General features: G+C 45.0%; 1 protein-coding gene across 1 annotated transcript in view; it reads right to left on the bottom strand.

Annotated features, from left to right (window-relative positions):
* RTTN (rotatin) overlaps nucleotides 1–12256 on the bottom strand; it is a 232755-nt gene that overhangs the window by 120525 nt on the left and 99974 nt on the right. The window contains exons 19-21 of the mRNA XM_066579499.1: nucleotides 4336–4507; nucleotides 3973–4072; nucleotides 1301–1389 (exon numbers count right to left, since the gene is read on the bottom strand). Of these exons, the coding sequence (XP_066435596.1) occupies nucleotides 1301–1389; nucleotides 3973–4072; nucleotides 4336–4507 (361 nt within the window). The remainder of the gene's footprint in view (nucleotides 1–1300; nucleotides 1390–3972; nucleotides 4073–4335; nucleotides 4508–12256) is intronic.

Raw genomic sequence — 12256 nt, 5'->3', positions numbered from 1 at the left:
CAACTTATCCTGTTAGGTTAACTGTTCACATAAGTCAGTTGCTAAACAACCATGATATTCTTGGAGAAGTCGGGTACTTTTCTCCAAACACTTGCTGCGCCCTTCTGGCATTTCATTGACAGTCGCTATAAATTCTAACGATACATTTGTGTATAACATTGTTTACTGTTTGTTACAGCACCAATTAGCAGAGCATGGGCCCTAAAAAGGGTGATTCCACCAGGAAGTGCCAATGTCATCGACTGATATCCATGACTGGAGGAACAAAGTGAGCTGACAGGTAACAGGGGACAATGAAACACACAAACTAGCAGCAAGAACCAGGCACGTCATACGACTAGAAATATCACCTTTCCTAGCGAAGTGCTGGTTTAAATTGGCAGCAGGGGAATTTGATTGGAAGGAAGAAGCCCAAAGAAAATAGCATTTAAACTACTTGACTTTGACAGCTCAATGGCACCAGTAATGTGGTGAAGCCAACCTCACTATTTGTCACAACATTAACTGGGACACCCCATAATTTATACATACATTATACATGCATATTATACATATTTAACGCCGTTCACTGCCTAGGATAAATAGAGCGATAAATAAATAGTTCAGGCTTTTACAAAATACGAACTTAAAAAAATATATATATATACTGGAAAAGGAGGGGGTGGGTTGAATTTTTAATGTTATACTTTTAAGAATTCTATTAAATTTATCTACTTATTTATTTTGTAATACTTTTAGGTTGTTCCACTTGAGCTTACGCAGTACTTTTTAATGTGGCCTATCAAGTCCTGCATGCATGGCAGCCCAGAGAGGAGTTACTTGACCCCAGGTTCTCAGGCCAACCCACTGCTACCCTAAAATTGCACTGCAGGTGGAGTGCCAATGTGGCATCAGAGGGCGCCCCTTCGGTACAGCTGCTTAGCCGTTGCAGTCAGAATTGACCACAACAATAAGTGATGAACTTCTAGAAGAGGGGACGCAGAGTCTGAGGGTATGAATTTATAATGACTTGCCTCCCTGTCCCCCCACTTGGTACATGTGGCGGACTCCTTGAGCATGCAAACACAGGCCTCTTATGTCATAATGAAAGGAAAGTGCATGCGCATTCAAGGTGTCCGCTACCAGTACCAAGCAGCAGCTTTGTGAGTGGAGAGCAGATCAGCTAAATCTAAAATCACGCCCTTCGACTTAGCACCCCGTCTCCTTTGAGTCAGTAAGTTTAGAAGAGCTGAGAAGTACCCAATGAATCAATCATGATTTGTCTGTTCACTAACAATCCTTTCACAGTAGCTGCACTTACCTCTCCACTTTGATGCACACTCTTTTGTAATAGGTTACAAATCTTTCCAGCAATCCCTAGCTCCTTAATAGCACAGTGCATCGTCATGTCTGTAAATACAGAACCAGCTAAAATTAGGAAATTGGTAAATATCCATCTTATTTCTCTTATATTCCTTTAAATTACTATCTGCAACTAGCTGCACATTATTCTTACCTGAACTTAAAAATGATGTGAAATCACACTGGTGAAGAACTAAGTACGTGTACTATATAAAGCCCAGTCGGAAAGGCTGAACATAAAAATGTTATTTTATCTATTTAGTTACAATACAGAACACTAATGCCTCGAAAGTGTGTTAATACCGTGGACCATTTTTGCTATATGTGGGGAAGTGACATTTGCCAACCAGAAAAAAGGTATCACTTCTCAAATGAAGGCGGCATATTATCATTACTTCAGATGCAAGGTTGGTGACTAAGACAAGCCTTGGGCCCCACATATATGCTGTGCTACATGTACAACACAGCTTCACTGTGGTTCACTGGCAAAAGACCATCAATGCCGTTTGCAGTCCCCATGGTCTGCAGAGAGCCAAGCAACCACACAAATGACTGTTACTTCTGCTTCGTTCCTCCTCTTTAAGCAGGATAATGAAGCAAAAAGAAGTCAAGAATACTCTACCCCAACAGTCCGTCTGCATTGAGACCAGTTCCATGGGATATACAAAATACGTGTGTTTCTTCTATCAGTGGGATAGCCAAGCAAATGCACTGCACTACTTGCAGAAGGAATGGACTCGCAGACAAAATGTAGCAGTTGGGAAGAATATCCAGCACCCAGCTCCGGTCGAGGCTCACAAAATCCTGCTACCACCCCTTCACATCAAACTAGGTTTGATGAAGAACTTCGTGAAAGCCATGGACCGGACTTCGCTAGCTTTCTGATACCTTCATGAAAAATTCCCTCAACTCAGCGAGGCAAAGATTAACGAGGGAGTTTTTGCAAGTCCTCATATTCGAGAGCTCTTCAAAGATGACCGCTTCAACAACTTGCTGCAGGGTGATGTGAAACAAGCATGGAACGCTTTTCGCCTAGTGTCAACAAACTTTCACGGGAATGTTAGGGCAGAAAACTACAAGGAACTAGTACAAGACAGGCTGATGCAGTATCAGTATCATGAAGCCACTTTTATGGTGCTGTAGCGCCTTCATTCTACTAATCGCCGAGAGTCACAGCAGTAAAGCCACACGTTTCAGGCTTTGATGGGGTAGCCTGACAATTTGCTATCAATGTTCAGACAGATACAGCACCTTTGGATGCGTGTCACATTTTCAATGGCACAAAAATGTTAACAGTCTACGCATGAAGGCCCTTTCTATAAAACTCAGCCATAATTTCTTCAAAATGTATCAAGTGCCAATCTGATCATGTAGCCTTTCTTAGGAGGTTAATGAATGTTCGTATTCAAAGAGTGTAGAGAAGAAGGCTAATTTACCTGTAAACCCCAATGCATGTGCTCACACATTATCCTACCCTGAAGAAGTGGTAGACCCTATATTTACTGCATTGGAAGAATGTGGGAGTCTTCTCAGCCTCTTGAGTTGCTGATAGGTAGATATTAGTACCTGCATACATTACAGGATTTTAAGCAGAATAGTGATCCCCTGCCCTCCCCACACTCCACTGACTTCCCACTATACTTAAGGGCTCATTCACACAACCGTATGCGTAAAAATGCTACGCAGAATATGTAACATTTTACCGATGAGTGAGAGTTGGCAGAGATCCAGCCACTGCCACACATGGCAGCGAGTGCACTGCGCATGACAGGGATTATAACAAAAGTTATCCAAGATTTTCAATATTCTGTAATGGATTAAAAAATAACCAGCACCATAGCTGCAGACTTCACTTAGCAACTTTTTACAGAAAACACTGACCAGATCGTTTAATCAATCTACATTGTATGTACTGAGAAATTTATACAACAGGGGTTGGTCGACCACTGAATTTAAAAAAATACAAAATGCTGAGAATGCTTTAAAATAGTATTCAAAATAGTAATAGTAATTGCCAATCCCCCACTAAAACCCTTCCATCCCTTCCTGGGCACCCTGCTGGTCCCTGTACTTCTTGGTCCTTAGTTGACATGGATATGTGACCGGTATATAGCCAAATCACTGGCTGTTCTGGTCCCAGTTGACACTGACATATGATCGTTGCAGCGCTCTCGGAAGCTTGGATGTGGGGGTAGCAGGCAGATTGATACGGTGATTGTTACTACTTTTATGAACATAGCATTCTCTGTGTTTTTTTTTTTATTATTAGTGGCTGCATGACCCTGTAATATCTAGGCAAGCAGATTTTTATTAGACTGGATGCATTTTTGACACTAAAATGAACTTACTCCAGGATTTCTTTTCTGAAATAAAGGGCTGCTTGGCCTACGAAAACCTGTTTTGATATCTGGTGTGCAGGTTTATATAAACTCATCTCATGTTTTCCTTTATTTTAAATCCATTTAAATTAACTCTCCAAAAGAGATTGTAATACTGGCGAGTCTACGAGAAGAAATGTAATGGATTTCGCGTGACCTGCTGATGTATCCTTTCTGTAGAGGACCAAAGTTAATCTAACTGATTATTCTCAGGTGACATGAGGAATAAAAACAAACATCTTGCTCATCTTACCTTGTGCTATAACTGCCAGCTGTTCGGCTGCTGATTTGCGAAGTGCCATGTCCACAGTTTCTGAAGTAAAGATTTCAGCCACTTTCCTGACAGTCTCTGCCTACAGATTCAATGCACATTGAATACTGATTAAGAAAACCCTGCTACACTGCAATAAACACTCACCGCTCAGGGCGATAATGGCTAGACGTATTGAACAGCTCAAATTACATTGGATTAATACTACCCGCTTCCACGTGGGCTTAACGCTATGGCTGGTGCATGTACAGTACACACCAGCACATAATGAACCAAGAAGCAAGTACTTTACACCAAAAATCCAGAGCAGCGGTCTCAATTGTTGTGATTAACACCAGTATTCACCTTGAAAATAGATGTTCCTTTGCTATCCAGCTTTAAGTCAACGGATCGCTCAGTGATATAAAGACCGACAGCCTTAGATATTACATTTCCTTGTAGCTCAGGGCGCTTGCAGTTCGATTCCTTCTCATTCATTAAATGGACTGATAACCACTTAATGCCCAATGAACGGAGCCTAGAGAAATAAGACAATAAAAAGCTGATGAAAAACTGTAAAGTGACTTTTAGAAGCAGAATAGGTCATTTCAGGTGTTCGGGAATACTTCTCTTATCAACTATCAACACACAACTTTATGGCGGCTGTAACGTTATTCCTGCAGTACTCAGCACTTCAGATGAATGCCTAATAAAAGTGATTACACTTTCCGGAAGCTTCTTTACCAGTCTAAGTCTTTAAGTAAAGCAAAACTAATCAACATATTTATAAAGGAGATGACACAGTCATAGCAATTGTGATGGCTGATCAGAAGGTAGGTGGCAAAATACCAACAAAGAACACAGTGATTGTGAATGGGAAAAACTGTTGTGGTTCTATAGACTGCATAGTATGTAGTATGGCATCAGTCAACAGCCTGTACATGACTGATGCTGAAGGGAAACACTAATTAGTATATTGCCTATTATTCCATTTCATTGGCAGAATCAGATGGTGGTGTGAGGGTTAAGGGGAAACATGTATTAAGTCTCCTATACAGGGAAAGATACAACACCTGCTAGTATAAGCAGCAGCTAAATAGGTAATGTGTTTAATAGTATATGCTTGTATTTGCAAGGTTCTTCTTTTTACCCCCACGCTTCCTTCTCATGGGAAAACTTTGTCTGCCACGTGAGAGCAGCTTTGCTCCTACCGTTGATAAGAAGGGCGAGCTGCAATCACCCCCTTTGCATTCTTTGTGTTAGAAATCATAGTACAAGTTTTCTGCTAGTTTCTGTATGTAGTTTAGTTCTTCATTTCTTAAAAATCGTGTGTCAGAATAGTAACGTCAGTAAATTACACCTTAAGGCGTAAACATATGTTAATCATTAGAGTTAGAACCTATCCTGAATATATATTACTTTTAAGGGTATGTGTCTTTGCTGTTATATCACTTTGTGCATGTAAGCAACCTGATACTATGAATATACGAGTATTTGATACCAACAAGACGCTGGTAAGAAACATAGTATGTTAGGCTGAAAGGAGATGATGTCCATCTAGGTCAGCCTGTTTCCAACCCCTTTGTTGAGGCAGAAGATAAAAAAACAAACAATGAGCAAATTTAGCCCATTTGGGGTAAAAAAAAATTATTTCCCGACTCCATAATGGCAGTCAGAATAATCCCTGGATCAACGTTTGAAAGTTCCTACCTAAAACAAGACCCGGATCAACAACCCTTCTATATCCTGTAATATCATAGCCCTCTAGGAAGGCATCTAGTCCCCTCTTAAATTCCTCTATCTATTTTGCCATCACCACATCCTCAGGCAGAAAAGAACCCCCTTCTGTGTTGGTGATGGAACCTTCTCTCCTCTAACTGTAGATGATGCCCTCTTGTTACCGTCATAGTCCTGGGTATAAATAGATCATGGGAGAGATCCTTGTATTGTCCTCTAATGTATTTATACAGTTATTTGATCGCCCCTTAACCATCTTTTTTCCAGGGTGAATAATCCCAATTTTGATAGCCTCTCTGGGTATTCCAGTCCCCCCATTCCGTTTATTACTTTAGTTGCCCTTCTTTCAACCCCCTCAAGCAGTGCAACATCTTTCCTGAGCACTCACAATAGCAAAGTCCAGGGCAGCACAACGCCATATAACCCTCTGGGTGGGACCGTCCAATGTGCCAGCCGCAGCAGGGAGCCGGATCGCTCAGCTCCAGGAAGCCAATCAGAAGAAAAAGTAGCCGTGGCAGCAAGAAACGATGCAATCAAAAAATCTTTATTCCTCCAGTCACCATAATCAAAAAATCTTTATTCCTCCAGTCACCATATGGTGACTGGAGGAATAAAGATTTTTTGATTGCATCGTTTCTTGCTGCCACGGCTACTTTTTCTTCTGATCTTTCCTGAGCACTGTTGTCCAGAACTGTACACATTATTCCATGAGAGGCCTGACAGGTGCCTTATATATGGGGAAAAAAATGGATTATACCTACCTGATAATCAGGTTTCCAGTAGTCTCCACGACAGCACCAATTGAGATTGCCTCCTCCTGATAGGACAGGAACACACTGAGAGGTTAAAAGCTCCCCCCCTTCCCCACTTTCCTCAGTGGATTCTAACGAATTGCCGGGGTAGGAGCTCAACTTAAATTTTTTTCTTTTAACCGGGGTTTTTTTTTTTTTAAATAAAATTATATTATATATATATATGTTTTTTTATATTATATTATATAGTTTCTTTTCTATCAATTTAGGGGGGGGGAAGGTACGGGTGCTGTCGTGGAGACTACTGGAAACCTAATTATCAGGTAGGTATAATCCATTTTTTCCCCAGTCGTCTCCACGACAGCACCAATTGAGACGTACCAACTAAAGTTTCCCTAGGGTGGGATTGCTGCCGAGAGGACTTTGCGGCCGAAGGCCATGTCCTCGTCCTGCTGCACTTTTACCCTATAGTGTTTAACAAACATGTGGGGTTTCTTCCAGACTGCGGCTTTGCGTATCTGCTCGACCGAAGCGGAGCTATGTTCGGCCTATGAGGATGCTACTGCCCTTGTAGAATGGGCTTTAAGGGCTAAAGGGATTTCCTTCCCGAGGGCTTTATAGGACTCTATGATGGCCAGGCGGATCCACCTGGCTATGGAGCTTTTCGCTGCTTTGTTCCCTTTATTTGGGCCACTGAACTGGACGAACAAGTTGTCGTCCCGCCTCCAGTGGCTTGTCGCCTCTATGTAGCCTAGGACTGCTCTCCTAACGTCCAGGCAGTTTAGAGTTTTTTCTTCCTCGTTTTTAGGTTTACTAAAAAATGAGGGGATTATTATGTCTTGGGACCTATGAAAATGTGATACTACTTTTGGCATAAACGCCGGGTCCGTTTTAAATACTAATTTGGTGTCCGAGATTTTCAGGAACGGGTGGCGAATGGACAAGGCCTGCAGCTCGCTAACCCGTCTTGCGGAGGTGATGGCTACTAAGAAAATGGTCTTGATAGTAAGCATTTTTATGGCTAGTGCTTCGATCGGCTCGAATGGTACCGTTGTCATGGCCCTTAGGGCCCAATTAAGGTTCCAGTCTGGAAAAAGATTTATGGACCTAGGCCGTAATCTAGTTGCTGCTGCTAGGAACCTGTTGACCCATCTGTTGTCTGCGAACTTTGTGTCACATATGGCGCTAAGGGCTGCGACCTAGACCTTCAGGGTGCTTGGAGAGAGGCCCATCTCTAGGCCCTCCTGCAAGAACTCTAAGATTAGAGGGATGTCCGGGATAGAATCCCCGCGATCCCTTCCCTGTCTCCATGAGGAAAACCTTCTCCAAACTTTCTGGTAGATAAGGTGGGTAGTCTTTTTTTCTGCTGGACATTAACGTTTCTACTACTCTCTCTGAGAATCCCTTCTCTTTTAGTGAGGATTCCTCAAGAGCCATGCTGTTAAGTGGAGCTTGTCTAGGTTCGGATGGCTCAGTGGCCCCTGCGATAAAAGATCTGTCCAGGTAGGGAAGATGACTGGGTCCTGGACGCTCAATGTTGCTACAAGACCGAACCAGCTTCTTTTGGGCCAGAAGGCGGTCACCAGGATTAGTGTGCATACCTGGGTTCTGAAATGTTGTAAGACTCTGAGGATCAACGGTATAGGAGGAAAGGCGGACACCACCCTCTCCCCAGTCTTGGCCTAAGGCGTCTACTGCTGTCGGACGATCTCCTAGCCGGAGGGAGAAAAAATTGCTTACTTTGGCATTTTCTCTGTTTGCGAACAGGTCCAATTGTGGGGTCCCCCACTGGTTGATCAGGATTCTGAATGCTTTCAGGGAGAGAGACCATTCTCCTGGATCTATTTGCCTCCTGCTGAGAAAGCCCGCTTTTTGGTTTAGCGTCCCGTTCAAATGGGTTGCCGTGATCGAGAGGATCAGGCCCTCTGCCCAGTGGAAAATTTTCTGTGCGATGTTTTGCAGAGCGGGAGATCTTGTGCCCCCTTGGTGTCGTATATGGGCGACCGCGGTGATATTGTCTGACAGTATCTTTATATGCTGGTCCCGTAGCGAGTTCCCTAACTGCTGTAGGACCTGCCATACGGCCTGTAGTTCCCTGTAATTTGAGGACTGTTCTTTTGTCCTTTGAGGCCATGGGCCTTGAAAGAACTGGTTCCCCACATGCGCTCCCCATTCCCAGGCGCTTGCATCCGTTGTGATGCGAGTGGCTGGGTTTTGTAGCCAATGAACCCCTCTCCGCAGGTTCTCTGGGGATGCCCACCAACGCAGGCATGTTTTCACCGCGCTTGGAATATACATTCTTGTCCCTAGAGAGGACTGCTTTTTGTCCCACGTGGATAGGACTGAGGCTTGCAGGGCTCTGGTGTGAGCATGGGCCCATGCCACTCCTGGAATGCATGAAGTCAAGCTTCCCAGGAGAGACATGGCTTCCCGAATTGTGCATAATCGTCTCCGTAAAAAGGTTTTGACTAGCCGTCGGATTTTTTGTATTTTCTCCTCGGGTAGGCAGGAGCATTGCGATTCTGAGTCGAGCGTTATACCCAGAAACGTTTTCTGTTTGTCGGGATCTAGGCTGGATTTTTCCCAGTTTATGATCCATCCTAAGGATTGGAGAAGTTCTAGCACTATCCTCAGGTGTTTCGTTAGGAGTTCTCTGGACTCTGCTATTATTAAAATATCGTCCAGGTAGGGTACTATTAGGACCGACTTCTTCCTCAGGTAGGCGGCTACCTCTGCCATAATTTTGGTGAAGATTCTGGGTGCTGAGGAGACCCCGAAGGGCAGGCATCTGAATTGATGGTGCTCTATTCCTTTGCCAATATCCACTGCAAACCTTAGGTATTTCCGGGACCCCTCGTGGATCGGTACGTGGAAATAAGCATCCTTTAAATCGATGGATGCCATGTAGGCTCCTTTGGGAATCAACTTTATCGTTGAGGAGATGGACTCCATCTTGAATTTTCTGTATCTGATGCAGGTGTTCAGAGGTTTCAGGCTCACTATCATCCGCTGTTTCCCACAGGGTTTCCTTACTAGGAAGAGCCTGGAATAATGGCCCTGGGTTTCCTCGTTTTGCGGTACGGGGGATATTGCATTTAGTTGTTGCAGGTCCCCAACGCTTTGCCTTAGTAGGTGTAACTGTTGTTTGGAGCCTCCTGTGATAATGAATTTTCTTCTGGGGAGGGACACCAGCTCTATCCGGTATCCCTGCTGTAAGATCTTTGGGATCCATGGGCCTTCGGAAATCGCGGCCCCTTGATCCACAAAGCCCCCCAGCCTTGCACCTACAGGGATTGCGTCAGGGTCTCTGCTTTGGCTCCCCCTGGTGGGGGTTAAAGAGGATGTTCCTTCCTCTGCCCCCCTTGGGGCAACTCCAGCGGCCTGTCTTGCCCTTGCCTCGGTAGGCCTCTGGCTGTTGCCTTGGGGCCCGGAAGAAGGTCTTCCCTCTCTGTGGCTTTTCTTCCGGGAATCCTTTCTTTTTGTCGGCCGCCTTCTCTAGAATCTTGACAAGGTCCGGTCCGAACAAAAATTGGCCGTAGAACGGGAGGGCGCATAGCTTATTTTTTGAGGCTAGGTCGCCTGACCACGATTTCAGCCATAACACTCTTCTGGCTGAGTTAGACCGGGCTGTAGCTATCGCCGAGAGGCCGAGAGTTTGACAGTTTCGGCCGCGGCGTCCGCTAGGAAATTTGTTGCCATACGCAGGATCGGAAGGGAATTTAGGATCTGTTCCCTCGGCGTCTTATTTGTTAGGTGTAGCTGTAGCTGTTCTAGCCATACCCCCAGAGTTCGCGCCACACAAGTGGCTGCGATCCCTGGCCTAAGTATGTTTGCCGCTGCCTCCCATGATTTCTTTAGAAGGCCCTTAGCTTTGCGATCCATGGGATCTTTTAACTGTGCGGCGTCCTCCACTCTTTTTGGATTATTTTGGTGATATTCTTGTGGCCGCCTGTTCCTTTTGCTCCGACCCGATAGAACTCTCGGAGTCGGAAGGCTCGTCAGGAACATACGCCCTTTTCTGGCGTTTCGCTGGCGGCGCCAGCTGTGACGTTAGGGCTGATCTACCTCTTCTTTCACCAGCTTCCTAACGTCCTCCCGATTCCTCTTTAACTAGCCTAGCTACGCATGCCTTGCATAGAGGCCTCTGGTACATAGCTGGCAGTTTTATCCCGCATTCCACGCATTTTCTGAGATTTGTTCTGGGGGTGATGTCTTTTTTATCCCCCTGACAAAGCAAGCATTTTTTGCGGGTAAATATGCAATTTTCCATACACAATACAGTGGATATTTGCATTGTATTTTTTGCCGCACTGGCTACTTACGGCCGCTGAGGCTGAGGTTTCAGCTGTCTCTGGGGCTGGAGCACTCATTACTATACCGGTACTGCAGACACCCTGCGACCTGTAGTGCTGGTTTGTTCTGGCTTCTCTCAGGTTCCTATTTTTTTTAAATTTTCGCGCTCCTGCGCTGAGCCCCGCCCCTCCGCTCCTGATGCAGACTCGATGACGTCATCGCGCTGGACGCGTGACGCGGCGCCCTGCCCCCCCCCCCCGCCGTCGAAGGGCTTCCTGGAGCACCGCGCTCTAACTTCTGCAGGGAGGACGAGGGGGACTGAGGCTCCCGCTTTGTACCCCTCATGGGCCGCCGCAGGAGGAACCTGGCCCGGGGGTTACCACCCCATGTGGCGTCCCGGGAGTCGTCTGGCTTGGAAGGGAGGACAGGCTGAGCCACTGCCCTCCGATCCGCCTGTAAGTAATCCTGGCTGGCTTCTCCACCAGCTCCTCTCAGAGATCCTGCCTCCTGGCAGGACAGGAAGACACTGAGGAAAGTGGGGAAGGGGGGGAGCTTTTAACCTCTCAGTGTGTTCCTGTCCTATCAGGAGGAGGCAATCTCAATTGGTACTGTCGTGGAGACTACTGGGGAAATAATGTTCTCATCCCTTGCCCCTATAACCTCTTTTAATGTACCTCAAGAATGTATTTGCTTTTGCAGCAGCTGACTGGCATTGACTGCTCCAATTATGTCTACAGTCAACTAGTACCCCCAGGTCATTTTCCATATCACTTTTCCCTAGCAGTAAGCCATTTAGTGTATATTAGGGACATCCATTTCTCCTGCCAATGTGCATAACCTTACAATTATCAATACTGAACTATATTTATCATTTTTTCTACCGAAGCCCCCAGCTTATCCAGGTCCATTTGCAGCCGTACATTGTGCTCTATTGTATTCTCTTGCATAATTTCGTATTGTCTGCAAATATTGATATTTTACTGTACAGTCCCTCTATCAGGTCATTGATAAATATATTGAACAGAATGGGGCCTACCGTAGTACTGAACCCTGTGGCACCTCACTAGCAACGGTGGCCCAATCAGAGTACGATCCATTTATTACCACCCTCTGCTTTCTATCTCTGAGCCAGTTCTTCACCCAGCTACACACACTTTAGAAAAATCCAGATATGCGAGATCAATAGACTTTCCCAGATCTAGCCTAGAACTTACTTTATTGTATAAGCTGATTAAATTGGTCTGACATAATCGATCCCTCATCTCATGAACTCATGCTGATGAGGAGCTATACCATTGTTTTTTTGAGATATTCCAGGATGGCGTCTCTCAGAAACCTCTCAAATATTTTTCCAATTATTGAAGTGAAACTTACCGGCCTGTAGTTACCAGGCTCTCTTCTTGACCCCTTTTTGTACATTGGAACCACGGTGGCAATACGCCAATCCAGTGGTACCACCCACTCTCTGTTTCTCACAGAGCTCATTAAAAATGATACTACTAATT

The sequence above is a fragment of the Eleutherodactylus coqui genome, chromosome 9, assembly GCF_035609145.1.
Source record: "Eleutherodactylus coqui strain aEleCoq1 chromosome 9, aEleCoq1.hap1, whole genome shotgun sequence".
Classification (NCBI taxonomy): Eukaryota; Metazoa; Chordata; class Amphibia; order Anura; family Eleutherodactylidae; genus Eleutherodactylus; species Eleutherodactylus coqui.
Note: the sequence above shows the minus strand (reverse complement) of the source record. Positions and strands in the feature narration are given on the sequence as shown.